The 17500-nt window shown below is 44.2% G+C and overlaps 1 protein-coding gene across 7 annotated transcripts in view; it reads right to left on the reverse strand.

Moving 5' to 3' along the window:
- itpr1b (inositol 1,4,5-trisphosphate receptor, type 1b) overlaps nt 1–17500 on the reverse strand; it is a 206723-nt gene that overhangs the window by 84257 nt on the left and 104966 nt on the right. For 4 of the 7 annotated variants that reach the window (XM_054748811.2, XM_015959905.3, XM_054748785.2 and 1 more), the window contains 4 exons: nt 17217–17252; nt 16398–16445; nt 14453–14582; nt 12054–12238 (listed from right to left, as the gene is read on the reverse strand). In XM_054748811.2, coding sequence (XP_054604786.2) covers nt 12054–12238; nt 14453–14582; nt 16398–16445; nt 17217–17252 — 399 coding nt within the window. The remainder of the gene's footprint in view (nt 1–12053; nt 12239–14452; nt 14583–16397; nt 16446–17216; nt 17253–17500) is intronic. The other 3 variants (XM_015959911.3, XM_015959910.3, XM_015959908.3) reach the window with 1 other exon arrangement.

The raw sequence follows: 17500 nt of genomic DNA on the forward strand, positions 1-17500 counted from the left end.
CTTTGCTCGAGTACTCTGCCACCGCCCAGTCATTCTCTTTGAAGCTGCGACAAGACAGGCAGATACTAGTGTAGATTTAAATGAGCGTCTTCTCAGAACTCTGAGCAGGCAAACAGCCAAGAAATGTTCCAGTGAAAAATAATAAAAAAAAGCGACAGAAAAGCTGCACACAGCAGGACTGAAATAATTCAGCTCTCACGAAGCATAATCCAAAATGTAAAAAGAGCGTCCCCTGTGAGGTTAAAATGGAGCGGGAATGTTGATGGCATCAATGCCTGGAAACTTGCTGAGCAGATTCTTTTTAAGGCTTTCTAAGAGGTAGCTGTGAAGTGAACTTGAACCGAGCTGAGGTGGGGGCGGTGGATCGTGTCAGGAGGGAGCTGAGGGTAGCAACATGCCACAGCAAGCCACTTGAGTAAGAGCTGTGACACCTGTTCACTCCTGTGACAGACAGGGATATCATGCTATGAAATGAAACAAGTGCTGAAAGGATGTTCGGTGGGCAAAGAACAGCAGCGCTGATTCTTCTCTACAATAACACATCCAACCAGGGCCAGATTAACACTTTGCTGTACCCTGGGCAATGATATTCAAGGGCCCCATCATCACGGCCCAAGGATCACCATAATATGTTCACATACAGAATATTTTACTGTAATATGCAGTAAATATACTCAATAATTGAATGCTGGACATCACGTAACCCGCTCAGGGTAACCTTTGACACACCTTGGGTGGACTGACCAATGAGGAGAGGGTCTTAACTTCAGGCCCTCTCTTCATTAGTCAGTCTGCATGGGGGGGGGGGGGGGTCATTTTGCGATGGCCCCCGAAAAGTCTTGAAACGGCCCTGGGTGTGTGACTGAGTTTTGAAGGTGATCTGAATTGTATCAGATGTATAAATATGACATGTGTATAACTTATTGTTTTATACAGGTAAAAACGTGTTGTTGGGATAAATCTACCTACATTTTTCTTTCACTTTATTTTGTTTTCTTGTTTTTATTTAACTATTTTCTGTCCTGTCTGTCTCTCATCTTCCTGCATCTCCTCTAAACTCTCCAGAAAATCTGCTGCCTGGATTCTTACTTTTTCACCTAATCAGTTTTGAGCAGCTCAAAGGTCTCCTGACTGCAAAGCGGAGAGCGCGTGTCGATGCTGCGTCAGTGAGGTGAAATCACTGCAGCACAGGTGATGAGCTCCGCAGTAGCAAAGCGCTTCAGGCACGAATAAGCCAGTAAATAGAGAACATGTGCGGACATGAACGATCGTGGGTTAATTATAGTTTTTTGGTTGCGCCACTTTGAGAATGGACCGTGCGCTGGACGCAGCTGCCTGGAGCGCTGAACACCAACGATCATCTCTCTGCAGCTCTCTTTGTGCTCTCTGCTCAGAAGAGTCCACGAATGATGTAATATAGGTAGAAAACGTTTTATCCGGCTCCCCTGGATGTGTAGGATATCCAGCTCCCCCATAATTCGATCCCTGCTCCCAGATGAAAAACCGGACATTTTCATCAATACAAGAACCCCCCCCGGACGTCAGGACAGAGAGTGAAAAGTGGACATGTCTGGGGAAAAGAGGACGCATGGTCACACTAGTTTAATATAAAGCGGGAGATTACAGATTCAGTATTTTGCTCATGCCCTTGCTGCCCTGGGCCCTTTAGAGTTCGTGGGCCCCTGGGCAATTGCCCAGTTGCCCGTATGGTTAATCCGGTCTTGCATCCAACACTCACTGTCAGGGCAATTTTTGGAAAAACCCTTTTTTGCCTCTGTGTGTCCTGTTTGTGTGAGTTGAAAGAGTGCACAGCTGAGGATGCATGGGTGTGACTGCACACTTTGTGCTTGCTTAGGTTACTCCAGAGTGTTAGTAGCAGAAGAATTTAGAGAACGTGACCACGGGTATAAAACAAAACCTTATCTTATCACTGGTGAGCAATGCAGGCTCAGGCTATTTGTGGCAAGTTATGCAGGTCAATAATGTCTGACATTGATATATGCGTCCCTGTGAGGTTAAGTGGAGGGTTACTCACTGCAAGGCTTCATGCACTTACTCTCTTTTATTGTTCACTTAAAAGGAACAAATTAGGCAAAGCTCACCTTTTGCGTCCTTGTGTGCTGCCCTATGGATCTCTACAGCCTCTATCAACACTCCAAAAGTGAAAAAAATCCATCCAACTATTTTCTGTCAGTGATGGTTTTAGGAATTAAGTTTATAAAACAAGCTGTTCTCTTTCAGTCGATAACAACAAAGGTACTATGGGACATCACGCCCTCGTGTGGCCTGGTTGAAGACACATCTAATCACACCTGTAAAGGGAAATGAGCATGACAAGGGCCCAGCATCACTGGCATTTCTCATTTCTTATGCTCTTCACCTTGTTGATAACATGCAAGTAAAAATAAACTATTGTTAGCCATGCTTTTGAAAAGTTAGCTTAACCGCTTGCTGGTGTTGATTCTGCTCCCGTCTGGTCAGCATTCGCCCACCGAGCGCTACGTTTCGTAGTTCTTTAAGCCTTCAGTCTCCGTGCACTTTCGCCTCTGCCGCTCCCCTCTGTGTCTCTCTATAAGCACCGTGTTGGATTCTGCTAGGTGAAAGTCTGCTTCACGTCCTTGTCCTCAGGGCTTTGGGGTTTTTTCTCAATGAGAAGCACCTACATGAAGCCAATCCTGTCTGCCTGTGGATTCTTCATGCAAACAGAGCTCTCTTGGACCCGGAGGTGTGCAAGTTCTGTTGTCAGCTCTGTTGTCCCACGCTTAAACGGCATGTGAACTTCCTCCAATGTGTCCTGAGGGATGCTGCGAGTTTGCAGCAGGACCCCATGCTCTTCGAGCGGTCCCTGCGACTTTGCACGGTTTAGACGCAGGCGGTCTTGTGACAGAGTTCCCTGCTGCTAGCTGGGCATATCACATGGAGGTGACAGACAGGCTGTCCAAATCTGACCTGGAGATTTCCCAGTTCTCTCCTCCTCCGGAGGATAAGCTGGACATTTATGTCAATAGTCATGACCTGCTGAGGACTAGGAAACTCTCTTCACGGTGGACTGTGTCACTGTTATCACTGCCTCAACTCATGAACGTTGGAAGGACACTTTATTTCCGCTTTGCCGACTAGCGGAGGAGAAACGTGAAGTGGGCTGGCCTGCTCCACCGCCGGCCCAAATAGGTCCCTTTTAGTTGGTTTTCTACCTCCCCACCAAAATTGCTGAGGTCAAAAATTTACTACCACCTTTCCCGGACTTTGTGGCTGAGCTGGCGTCGTCCTGGACAAAGCCGCAGTGCCGGACTATGGGCAGTTTGTGGACCTTACTGGCAGCTTATTTGGCCCCAACCGGTAACAATGGGGTGAGTGGACCTGCTGTTTACCCTCTATTCAGTGCAGGTTTTCCACCCCACAGCTGGAGAGGCTTTACTGGGCTAAAGCCATCTCCACCCTTGCACTCAGCTCTGACAGCATGTTGCAGACCTGCTTAGCAATGTGTTTGGCAGACCTTGTAGCTCTAGCCCCATCCGGCAGTTCATCAATGAGCTAAGAGACCCAGATGCTTGGAGCAGTTCAACAAGCCATCATCTCGCCTCCCCTGCCTCGGATGGCGGTGTCACCAGTGGTGGTGGTGAGCTCCGTGGCTGTTCAATGACACCAGCCCTTACCTCCCAGCTAGTCTGTCTGGAGTAATGGCCCTCCTGTGGGCCCACAGAAATGCTCTGTGAACCGTAAAAAGAAGACTAAAGCCTGGTTTATGCTTCTCCGTCAGCTCTGCAAGGGACAGACACGCACGGATTGACGGAAGCGTTTTGCTCTCATACTTCTCCGTCTCCTGGAGAGTGCTGCAAAGCAATTCCCCGGCAGGACAACAGAGGGCGTAGCGCTGTTCTGTGGTATCCTGTCATGTATCGGTCCAAGATAGTGTGTTTATATTGTGTTTTTTGTGTATATAAAAGACTTTTAACACGGACATATTTGTCTCTCATTCTCCCACCGCTTCATGCGCTCCCCACCTCTAAACCCACGTTTCCTGTCATTTCTGTCCACAAATAAAATGCTTGCTGCGCATCTTTTCACTCCCCCAGTCACGGGAGGATAAAACGTTCATATTTTTAGAGTTTTTTCGCGAGGTATTCTTCAAGCTTCTCCGTGTCTGCCGCTAGTTATCCTCAGCTCTCTTTGCAATGGCGGCGCTGTAAACAACAGCGGCGTCCTGACCAATCACAAGCTTGCGTAATCCGTCTCGTTCGACAGATGTTTAAAACAGTGGGCTCGACTCCGTACGAACTTGCGTGTCTGCCGGAGCCCTACGCAAGGACGGATAATGGCGTTGCGTGTCTCAGCACTGACGCAGACGGAGAAGCATAAATCAGGCTTTAGTCATCTGGATCTCAGGACCGAGTTTGTTCAGGACTTAGACCCTGCTGGACTTCCAAATCTCAGTTTCATTGGGTGAATCGGCCATGTTTGGTTGACATTCAGCTCTCCAGTCCAGAGAGACTTTGTTTACTGCACCAAGTCAGTGAAAGTTGCACTGGTTCAACAGGTTTGCACTATGTTTCAATAAGACTGCAGTTTGCACTCAAAAGAATGTCAGCTTGACGTGTCTGAGCGCTGCATTTGAAATTGGTTGCATAAGGCTTGTGTCAGCCCACGTTGCTGGTGTAACGTCCACAAATGATAAGTTTTTCATGTACAGTTTGACTCTTCAGTGTCTGGTCATACGGAGACAGGAGTCTACATTTGTTGCCTTTAATCTGCCGGATCCTGCCATTCCATCAGCTGGAGTCCGGGCCTCTCTGCAGCTCGGAACACATGATAACGTATTGTCAACAAACTATTCCCGTTTCAAGGCCTAAGCTTCCCTCATCACTTCTACAGGATTCCTCATGCCTCTGAATAAAGTGACTATTTTCAGCTCATACGAGTTAATAAATCGTGAAATGAATGAAAAAATATTATATGAATAATTAATAAGGTTGATTAATCTGTGCTTGAATTACTGAAGTTTGAAATGACAAGTGAATCATTATCTACACTCAGACACAAGGTTCATTAGAGATAAATTAAAGTTAAGTTAAATGTCATGACACATAGATATTTTCTTAGCCACAAATCAGAACATTCTGTGTCTGAAAGAGGTTTGCTTGTGAACACCCCTTAACATGGCACGTCCCTGTTGGCCCAGAAATCATAATATGAGAATATTAAAACAGAGCTCACTAGATGATGAGTCAGTTCTAGGGAAAGTTACGGACAGGCCATCAGTAGCAAACCCTCTTTAACCCAAAGCTTTCGACAAGCTAAAAGCTGCCTACAGCTGACACAGCAAAACGGTTCCTTCAGCTATTCAGAAACAACTGTTCTAGACACAAATGATTTAATCTATCTGTTGCGATCTGGGAGACGACTCTGGACCGACCTGGTCGTACTGCAGTCTTTTCTACAACTTCGGTACCTTGGTATCACCCGACCTGACCCCCCTCGTCTCACGTCTCGTCTTCTTCCGCCTATCCGGGTCGCGGGTCACGGGGGCAGCATCCCAACTAGGGAGTTCCAGACCATCCTCTCCCTGGTCACCTCCACCAGCTCTTCCGGCAGGACCCCAAGGCATTCCTGGGCCAGTTCTGAGATCTACTTTCTCCAATGTGTCCTGGGTCGACCAGGGGGCCTTCTGCCGGCAGGACATGCCTGAAGCAACTCCCTGGGGAGGCATCCAGGAGGCATCCTAACAAGATGCCCAAACCACCTCAACTGATTCCTCGCAATATGGAGGAGCAGCGGCTCTACTCCGAGTGTCTCCCGAATGTCCGAGCTCCTCACGCTATCCCTAAGGCTGAGCCCAGCCACCCCACAGAGAAAACTCATTTCAGCCACTTGTATCTGCGATCTTGTTCTTTCGGACATTACCCAAAGCTTATGACCATAGGTGAGGACTGGGCGGTAGATCGACTGGTAAATCGAAAGCCTTGCTTTCCGGCTCAGCTCCTTCTTCACCACAACAGACGGGTTCAGCGTCCGCATCACTGCAGACGCTGCCCCAATCCGCCTGTCGATCTCTCACTCCCTCCTTCCCTCACTCGTGAACAAGATCCTGAGATACTTGAACTCCTCCACTTGAGGCAGGACCTCTCTACACACCTGAAGTTGGCAAGCCACCCTTTTCTGTTCGAGAACCATGGTCACAGACTTGGAGGTGCTGATACTCATCCCAGCTGCTTCACACACAGCTGCAAACCTCCCCAGCAAGAGCTGTAGGTCACAGCCTGATGAAGCTAGGAGGACCACATCATCTGCATAAAGCAGAGATGAGATTCTCCTGCAACCAAACTCCACACCCTCAACACCACGGCTGCACCTAGAAATCCTGTCCATAAACGTTATGAACAGGACCGGTGACAAAGTGCAGCCCCGGCCGAGTCCAACCCTCACTGGGTACAAGTCCAACTTACTGCCAGCTATGCAGACCAAACTCACACTCCTCTGGTTCACGGACTAAATGGCCCTTAGCAAAATAACATCCACCTCATACTCCTGGAGTACCCTCCACAGGGTGCCTCTGGGGACACGGTCATAAGCCTTCTCCAAATCCACAAAACACATGTGGATTGGTTGGGCAAACTCCATCACCCTTGCAAGGGTAAAGAGTTGCTCCACAGTTCCACGGCCAGGATGAAAACCACATTGCTCCTCCTCTATCTGAGATTCAACTATCGACCAGACCCTCCTCTCCAGTACCTTGGAGTAGACCTTTCCCGGGAGGCTGAGGAGTGTCATCCCACTATAGATGGAACACACCCTCACCTTCATAAACGGCCCGCTAGGCTTTGCTTGACCTCCCCACCAGGCTAGGCGTCATTTATTTATTTATTTTAAGACGTTTTTCAATGTGCAGAATCTCTCTCACTTACCACATGGCCAGATAGTTTGCTTTGGTTTTCACCACGTTTAATTCTCCTTCTGTCTTCCTGGAAGAAAGATTTGAAGCTCGCTAAATGAACAACTATTTTCTTCTCGGCGTCTGGTTTGATGACGTCAATATGGTGAGATGCATTTTAAGTCCTACACATTTTTTCATACAAAACCTAAAATAACTTTTGGCCCCGTTCGAAAATAATCGCTTTCTTGGCAAAAGAACGTATCTTTAAAATTCACGGACATCACATGTAAAATCCATGGCACATAACAAACAGGATTAGAAAATAGCTTTTATAGACCTATGGACTTGAATTCCTTTATTCTTATTTCCAGAGACCCATGGTCTGAAAGGAGATGGGCGTGACTTAGGCTCCCTATGGTGGACAGCTATTATGATGTTAGCTATCATAACTTTTAAGTGCATCTAGCTGAGGACTCAAGAATCAGGACAGCAACCAAAAACTCCTTGATTGTTTCCTGTTGGCTGTATTATGAGGGCATTATTTAATCAGATTTGTAAAGGTGGCTTGAGGTTCAGCCTCATTTCCATTCATGGAACAGATGATTCACAGTGCTTCTTTGCATCTCTTCCACTGACAACTTTTCGTCTTATTTGGTTGTATAAATGCTTCAGGGATGATGGTGTCAGGTCAACAGCTGTGGGTCACCACCCATCACCTGTGATCTCCCTCTCTCTAAGGTGTGTTTCCCATTACATCGTGAGTAAAACTAACACAAATTTCAGAAAAGCAACATCAAACGTGTTACATAAACGCGTGAGGGGAGGGGGGTTGGGGTGAAAGAAAAAAATAAGAAAAAGGAAAGGAGGAACGGGTCTGTGTATGCATATGTGTATATATGTAGGTGTATATGTGTATAGCTTTGTGCTTCTTTCTGTGTAACTTGTTTTCTCTCTTTTTTTCGGTTCATGGGTTAGGGTTGTGTCGGCCAGCCAATCCGGAAACAATATTGTTCAAATTTTTTTAAGAATCATATGATCGTTTCATTTGTATTAATGTTATTTTAGTTAAAAGCGGCAGATAACATAAGTTTTTCTTCTTTCTGTCCCCTTTTTCATTTTGGCTTTTAGCAATTTAGTTTTGTATTTTTATTTTAATGTCAATAAATGAAAATAAAGTTGAAAAAAGTAAATAAAACTTATCAAACATGGTGGTGGCAGTGTGATGGTCCGGTCCAGGACCACTTGAAAGAAGCAAGAATTCATATAGCAAATCCCGAAGAAGACTATCTGACCTTTGACCTTAACCAGGCTGCTGCTACAAAATCAGGTGGGACAAAATTCCTCCACAGTAACGTGATATAACAAATACCAGTTATAACAAACACTCTATTGTAGTTGTTGCAGCCAAATGTGTTTCAACCAGTTATTGAGTTTAAAGATCAAATGTTTCTTTTTTAAACTCAGGTTTTCTGTGTCTGGTGTTAGAAATTATTTAGTGTTCTACGAGTAGTTAGCAGTTGTGAGCAAATAAATATAAACAACATAAGAGATCTGTGGGAAGATGTGCTTCCTGTCCTAACTTTTCTTCTCCAATACATGGTTTTTCCCAGAAAGTTTGTTGGCCGGGTTACAACGTCTGGATTTGCCCTGAAAACAAACAAGCAGACTGCTTGCTTAAATCTGGTGAGCATGTTTTGGTCCTGTTTTCCATTTAGCCAACAAAAACCCCCTCTGTCCTAGAAGGGCGTGCAACCAATTGTTGTGCAAGGCAGGAAAATGTGATACATCTGCTGATCTGTAGTAAATTCACTCTGGATCATAGATAATCTTTAAACAGAGCTTATTTGTTAAAGAACCAAACAAAAAGCAGAAACACCTTCACTTATCTTCTAATCAAAATGACTCATAATACAGTTTTTGTCACATGAATAAATTAACTTCCTGAAAGCACTCATTGATGCATTAAAATCCTTTATGCGTGGGAAAAAATGTAAATAATAGCTTTGAAGGAACTGCTCTGAAGTACAAATACAAGGAAATCTAAGAGCTTTGATACTTATTGTAAAGATGAACTGAGCTGTCCTCATCAATCACTAAGCCCAGAGCATAAGACAGCTACAGGCATTTACAATGACAGCTAAGTCAGAAAGTCAAATGGTGTGTATGTCTATAGGGAAGCTGTGAGGAGTGGTGTTTCCTCAAGTGGCACCAGAGAAGCTACTGGAACTCCTGCTTTCCAGTGCCTCCTCTCCATGAACGAAGTGCGACCCAGTTAGGTGTCTGACAGGAATTTCAGGAGACCTTTGACTTTGGGCGTCGCTCACCCTACCACAGAGGGAGGCGGCAGCTTATGTAACCAGAGTCACGTGAGCGCCTTTGTGTACACTTTGGGAAGTCGGGCCACATCAGGTAACACTACCATGCAAATTGGAGCCGGTTATGTAAGAAAACAGCAAACCTAACACTTGCTGAATATACAAACCAGGTGGATTTTGAAAAACATTCACAGACCTATTGAAAAAGCTGAAAAAGAGTCACCTCAGCAGCCTCTGGATAGGTGCAGACCACCCCAATTTAGACATGAATTCAAAAATGTCAATATGCTTTCTGCACCTAGTTTAAAACCTCTCAATTCACAATATTCACACACAAAAGTAAAAGCAAATGAATCACTGAAGCCTCTGTTCAATGATTCATAGAAATCTGGATACAGATGAACTCACTTTAAATTCTTCTTAATGAAAACAAGACAGAATTCATCCCGTTTGGGGAAACAGAAATTAGCAGAAAACCCAGACAGTATCCTCAGGCCTCTAGACCCTTCAGTCCATCCTTCATGTAGATTTTCTTCATTGAAATTTAATAATCAGATCAGTTCAGTTATCAATAAAAGCCCTTCACACTCTTCTTTACAGATTTAGAAAAGGTCATTCACATTTTTAGCAGAACTCACTTGTATTATTTTAGTTGTGTCTTCATTATTTAACAGTGGTAAAACAAAGAGTTTTGTCTTCCAACTCTGTGCAACAACCTAGTTAGGACTAGGGCCCGACCAATATATCAGCCGGCCGATATAGGGGTCATTAACACTATTGGCTATCGGCCAAAAAGACGGCCGATATGGCCGATATTGAGCTACCTATCCAGCAGATGGCGCCAGCTTTATGAACTCATGTTGTGAGGCTCCACTCCTCGGGGGGTGGAGCCACCGTCACAGCACACATGCAGCGGAGCAGCAGAAGCAATTCGGTCAAGCAGAGAGGACGGTGATGAAGAAGTAGGAGGAAAGTCTTCAGTTTTAAGCATATTTGTCGTGTCAGTGGTAAGTTGAATGGTAAAATAAACAACGACAAAAGTATGTTTCCCCTCAACATGCTTCCTAAGTTTATTGTGTGCCTCGTGGCCTCGTATTGAAAAGTTAACCTGAAAAAATAAAATAAAACTGCCGCAGCATTACGCTCTATGCAGAGCTCACGCTGCTTCCCCTTTAAGGTTGGTATATGCTTGACACGTCCGCGAGGTCCGCACGGAAAAGTTGCGTCATTTTAACAACCACGCTCCTCCGCACGGCCCAAAATTTCCGCAACGCACACCTAGGAAATTTTCTAACCACGTGGACGGTCGGACGCGGAAAAACATGGCAGACTGGCAAGAACTAGTACGGCAGAGGTTCGTAAATACAGACATTTGTATGATTCAGCTCTCAAAGATCACCATGATCAACATGTTGTTTATAATTCTTGGAGAGAAATAGCTCGCACTGTCGGAAAAGACAAGGACGCTGTTAAAAATGCTGAAATGCCATGTTGTAAACAGTAATTTCTACTTCTACTATGGTGTAGTGTTGGATGCATGCCGTAGAGCTCCATGCTGCCCCGTTCAGTTTGGGAGAATATTGCCTCACCGCAGAGACAAGCCGCATGAACCATAAAAGCTGCGATTTGTGAAGCGCGTTCCATCCGCATCACCAAGCGGAAAGTGAATGTGTCAAGCATAAACCAAGCTTTAGTCATGCAGGGCAGTAAGTAAGTAACATTGGCCTTTTTCTGGTAGACATTCTGGAATATTCTCAGACAATTTCCTCCACTCTTCTTCAGCAGTCTTTCGAAACTCACGTGGTTCACCCGCGGCTCGCGAAAAAAATAGTGCAGACACCGAAACGATCGCTGCATGGCGCGGGCTGGAGGGCCGGCGCGCAGGGCTTCGGCGGCCCATGTGGCCTATAGAATAGGATAACCAGGGCGTTGAATGAAGGCGGTCCCCGTTTTGCGGCGCTTCGGCGGCACATGACCGTTGTTGCAACAGGACGGGCGAGGAGGGGTTGGCAACAAAGCAATGAAACGCTGTGCAGGGAGTCCCCCCTCCTCTCCCTAGCTGGGGGAGGAGGAGGGGGGGGGGGGTTAATATGAGAAAATAAACATTCCTCTCTACAGTAGAATAAATCTATTGTATTTTTTCAGCCTTATATTTTACATAAGGCGTATACATTGCCACATACTAGTCATTTAACGTATCTTATTTTTATTTTCCTAATACTGTTGGCTTTGGAAAGGATCAAAACACAAAAGTGTAAAACTCCACAGACTCAGAAAACAAAAAACTTGAATGTTAGATTTATACTGACTGAGTTTGTGTGTTCTGTTGTTTTTGAGATTGCAAAATAAATCTTATTTGCATTACTTGGAAACCCTAGTGAGTTATTGAGACAGTTCTTTCGTGTGTAATATAGAAATAAGTTAGCATCAAAAAGGCAGAGAATGAAGGGTTTAATCTTAAGAACATTTGTATTTATTTATTTTTTTTGTGTGAGGGAGATTTATCGGCCATTATATCGGCTATCGGCCTTTGTTAAAAGTTTTATATCGGTATCGGTCCCAAAAAAAGCATATCGGTCGGGCCCTAGTTAGGACGTCCTGCACACGTGGTCTGGACCACCGGACCCAAAATTGACATGATCTGCACGTCCATGCATCGTTGACTGTTTGCAAGGAAGTCATAAGCATGACCAACATAGAACAGATTTTGACTTTAGTTTTTAAGGTTCTTAAACGTCTGGCCCCATCCTATCAGTAAGATGAATCTTCATACTTCATCTAAACCACTGATGTCCAGCAATAATCAGGTGATCCCAGACATCCAAGATGGGAAACAAACGTAGAGGTGATCTCTGAAGCACACTCACTTGGATGACGGTGTTTCCACCCTCCAGCAGTGCTATAGCCAACAAGATGCTCTCCTGGAAGATCCGGTCACTGGTTGCATTCATGATTAAATCAATGACCAGATCAGATGCGCCTTCTTTGTCGAGGTGGCACTGGACCTCAGCCAAACTCAGCTCCCCTCGACCTCCGACCCCAGGGCTGACGACTAGGGCGACAAGAATGAAAATTATCTTCAAAACTGATATTGATGCATTCAGATGTTTCACATATTACTTAATCTTTTTTAAAAAGAAAAATATCTGTCCATGACATTTCACACTCTAGTAAGGACATCCTTCCACTTTGCACAGTTTGATGGAAGCATTTTCCTACAATATAAAGAGAAAACTCATAAATAAATGAAGATGTTCAAGCCCACCAAGCAGCACCACTGTAGCTTAGCTGACAAAGAGAATAATCAAATAAACACTGTGATAATTCAAAATAAAACAGGGCTTAGCCAAGAATGTTGTGTTTGGTGTGGATAAAAAGAGATTTGTGAAGCATGTAATAACCCAAATAAAAACATCACGTCTCTAATCCATGGAGGTCCTTAAATGTCTCCCACTGCTGCCAGTGGCCACATGCAGTCAGGGAGGAATTTGGTGGCATAACGGCACCAATCAGAGCCATCTCTGGCAACTGAATCAACAACACATCCCATTTTACACGGAGCTTGGAACGCCGGTCGCCTGGCAACAACACGTCCACTGTTGGGCCGAGGAGAAAGGCTCGGGTCACAGATTAGGAGTTAATCTCATGCGTTTCGCTTTTTTTTTTTAAGATGAAATGTTGAATTGTGTCTGAGATGGAGCAGGATGTGATTTTACATGAACCATTATTCAGATTTTATAATGTCCATTAACTAGATGAAGGCATGGTGTATGAAAATCACCTACTTTTTGTACGCATCTTGGAGAAGAGAGCCAATCCTTCCTTTCTTAGCATCACTTCAAAGGCTCCCACGAGATCCATGAATAAATTAAACATTTAATGTCCAATTTGTAAAGCTGCCGTGGATCAAGTCCCATCTTATACAAACCATTTAACTTCCACATCAAATATATGAGTATGCTCTGTGATCAGTGTGTTGCAGGTTCAAACCCAATGTTCTGCATCATGTCCTTGGGCAAGACACTTAACCCCAGAGACCCACGGTTGTAATATTACAACATCAGATTTAAATCTACAAAAATAAACCTTCCCCATTTTTTTTTCTTTTTAAAACCACATTTACGTTGCTAATAGGTCCTATTGTTCCGTTCTGCAACACTATTGGCTGTTAAAATGTGTAAATAGGCCCGTTTATCTGGCCTCCTAGAACAACATGTGAAAGGTTAAAAAAAGATTTTGCAGTTGTTTTCTAAATTTGGGTTTCTGGGGGTTAAGTCACATTACCTGCTGGTGGTGGTCGGAGGGACCGGTGGCCCCAGTGCATGGCAGCCTCACTTCTGTCAGTGTGTCCTGGGGCAGCAGTGTGTGAATGGATCAATGATTCACTGTGGTGTGAAGCACTTTGGAGTCTTCTGACTCAGAAAGGCGCTAGGCGCAGGTCATTCATCATTTATTATTCTCCAGTAATTTAGTTCGGATTAGCTTTGTTTATCCTTGCTCATCCTTTTCGTTATACTGCTATAGGCTTAAACTGCTTAAGGACATACTGACCACATTTTCTCAGTTTGCTGGCGTTACTCCTTACTCGGTATTTACCGTTGTTGGTCTCATTAGCTTTGTTTTTTGTGTTTATCTGGCTGAATAATGACAACTTGTCCAGTCCTGTGGAAGCCACTTTCCTGTCCTCTCAGACCTAAGTTGGTCCAGGCAGGTCCAGCATGTCCTGGCCCTTCCTTTAGGTCTTATACCAGTTGGACATGCTGGGAAAACTTCACAAGGGAGGCATCCAGGAGGCATTCTAACCAGATGCCTGAGCCACCTCAACTGAATCTTCTCGATGTGGAGGAGCAGCGGATCTACTCCGAGCCCCTCCCAGATGGCCGAGATTCCTCTGCAAGGGAGCGCCCAGCCACCCTGCAGAGAAAACTCATTTCGCCCGCTTGAATCTGCGATCTAATTCTTGCGGTCACTACCCAAACCTTGTGACCATTAATAAGGGATGGAACGAAGATCAACCAGTAAATCGAGAGCTTGGTCTTCCAGCTCTCTCTCTCCTCACCACAACAGACCGGTACAAAGCCCACAGGTAAAAAACTTCCAGACTCATTGTCTCACAGCTGTTTGAAGAAAATTGAATACACCTTAAGCAGACTCAACACACCTGTTATTCTAATTTTACATCTGAAAGTGTTAGCCTAATTAAATACTTACATCAACAGTGTTCATGGCTAAAACATTATCTTATTTTTGATCATGATGAACTTGCCTGTAATCGATTTTCCCTGTGCTCCAGGAGCGAGTGGACCATTGCTGTAGGTGGTGATGCTCTCTCTCCTCTGACCAGATTTGACATTTCCATAATATCGGTTGACTAAAATCTGCCGCAGAGCCTCACCCTGTTAGGCGAAAAAACTAATGAATGAAGTTTAAATGTTGTTACAGAAATTTTATGAATATTCTAAGTTATAGTACCAAATTCACAAACAGTATAAATAAATCTTTATTTGAACAAATACAATCGTGAATTCACACTAATATCACACCCAAGTCCACCAGTAGATAAAAGCTCATACACAGGCATCTTCTGAAAACACAGTCGTAGCCCAAAGTTTAGAGCCTGATTCAAGGACATAAGTAGTCAATAAAAAATAATGTTCTTTAATGAATCTCCTTTCTGATAGTTTGGGTATCTGGAAAAAGTGGTGTCTGGAAAAGAAAAGGTGAGTACTCCCGTCAGTCCTGTGTCTCGCCAACAGTAAAGCATCCTGAGACCATTCTTGTGTGTGTTCGGGGGGGGGGGCTGCTTCTCAGTGAAGGAAATGAACTTATTCGCATTGTAGCCTCAGAAGAGCCAGGAATGGAGAATGGTACCTAGACATCCTCCCAGAGGAACTCCTCCAACCATCCAACGACAGCTTGGTGATGAACAAGATGAACATGGACGTCTCCAGCATGAAGGAGCACCGGGCCAGATAGATTAAGTCTGAACTTAGTTGACCAGATACAAAACATGAACGTTTTAGGTCTAGGTCTAAAAAAACTCCCCAGACCTTAATCTCATTGGGAAATCTGAACCTACAAATTCTAAAAAATGCAAGAATTTAGCATACCGCAACCAGCCAGCGTCTGAGGCAAGAGTTGACTGACAGAAGAGGTTGACTGATATCGGTTAAACTGATGCCGATACCGATGCAAATACGTAGGAGACACGGTCAGCCGATGGCCAATATCTAAACACTCTCCAGCTAATTTTCTTGCTAAAATATCACTAATAACATCAGTTGTACAAAATTTCTGAAGTTAAATCAGTTTTTGAACTCTGATCTTAAATAACTGTTAAATCTCAACTTTGTGCACTGCTCAGCCTCAAAGTCAGGCACCTAAATAAATGTGTTATGCAGATGTTATTAGTGATTGTAAGAAGACATTTACAGTAAATTTTACAGCAGCAGCAGGCTGCCCGAGGATGTGCCCGACTTTAAATCTGCTTTAATGAAGACAAATATCGGCCGATGCCGATGTCTAAAAATGATAAATACTGACCCGATACATCAGTCTAGCCCAAAATGACAGCATGTCAGGGTGAACTGTAGAGGTTTTCAAAAGTAAGGACCAACACTGCGAATAATGACCCCTTCCATAAGCCTAACGTGATCCAATGAAAGCTTTAGAAACTCGTTAAATGCCTGAAATTCTATTTCAATAACCATAGAAACAGATATAATACCACTAAAGGAGAAAACTCTGGGGAAACCACACCTTAGCCCATGACTGTGTGATTCACTGAATATTTTCCTCAACTTAAAAGTCCTTTGTCCTTTGCCCAGCCTGCTCAACTTACTTTAAAACATTCAAACGATTAAGATCTATAAACAACGGAGATTTGTTGAATCCATACAGCTAAATAAGAGTAGTCTTGGGTTACATCCAGCTGTTTTGAGCCACTTTGGTGTAAATCACAGCTGCTTCATACGTGACTCTGTCCAAACAAATCACATCCATCAATGAGGAGATGGAGACCCAGAAGTACAGTCCTCCTGCTGAGCTTCCACACGAGTTACGTTTCATTTAAGTGTCAGGGGAGCGAGTGAGTGAGGGCCATGCTGTGAAAGCAGCGTGACTTTCAGGGCCTTGCAACAGTTAGTCTGCTGCTGCATGTCAATAAGCTGGAGGTTTGGACCAAACCACAGCAAACCAAACACGTTACCTACCCTCCTCTGATCCTCCACTTGCTTCAGTGGCTGGTTGGGATCAAGCTCCTTAAAGGTGATGTGAGTTAGCAGAAAGCATCAAAACAATAAATAAAAAGGAATGAAAGAAAATTCAGAAAGGAAATTTTATAAAATAATCAGAGAACAGAGTAGGATGTTAATTCAGTGCAAATGAGTTACTTTAAGAGCATGCAGGAAACAGAGTGCAGATTTGATCATGCAGTCAATAGGGAAGTGGTTGTGCCGGGGAAGATGTGAGGTTGAGTCAAAGTCATGCAACATTTCATGCAAGGGATGCTCACTGTTTGATCTACAGAACCCTAAACCTGCAGCATTCTGAGGGGCAGCTTGTGTGGTGAAAACAGTAAAAACCACTCAAAGTTTTTATTTACAGGAGCGCTAAAAAATAATTAACATGCATTAAAACAGTCCACCTTTCTCTGAAGCATTTGATTTGAGTAGACTCACTTGATGTTTTACATTTTTTAAATCTATTTAAAAATATCATAATTGAAAGGGCACGGTGCCAAAATTCCTAAAGCAGGTAAATCATGATACACAGTTTAGCTGTGAGCTCATGACACACCAGTCACACGTGTCAAAACAACCTCACCATGACCTCATCAACCTCACGGCTCTAAAACTAACAAACTAGAGGAATGAGGGTCAAATGTAAAGGGAATGCATAGGAGAGACAGGGACTCTCATCTGTTCAGTTAAGGTGACACTAAACACTGAGCACCAACACAATGAGATGAAGTTGGTGTATAAATGATCTCAGATCAGCAATGAGCCACATTAGCAGGTTTGAAAACACACCTCTGCAGGAACGTCAGGCTCAGGGGGAGGTGCCAGCTGATTGGAGATAAAAGGGTGGTGTTAGTTAGTTAGTGTGGCTTAGCCTGCTAGCTCTCACCAAAAACTACAGGACCTGCATCTTATTCTATGAAAATCTTTAAAATGCTTTGTTCTGGTGCATCTGCCAGGTTTCTACAAGCACAACAGCATCGAAGCCGTGAAGAAAATAAAACATCTGCTGTTAGTAGCTTTAGTGACAACGTGGATGAGACACCGCACTAAACTGTTGCTGTAAACAAACTGAA

The sequence above is a fragment of the Nothobranchius furzeri genome, chromosome 3 (assembly GCF_043380555.1).
Source record: "Nothobranchius furzeri strain GRZ-AD chromosome 3, NfurGRZ-RIMD1, whole genome shotgun sequence".
Classification (NCBI taxonomy): Eukaryota; Metazoa; Chordata; class Actinopteri; order Cyprinodontiformes; family Nothobranchiidae; genus Nothobranchius; species Nothobranchius furzeri.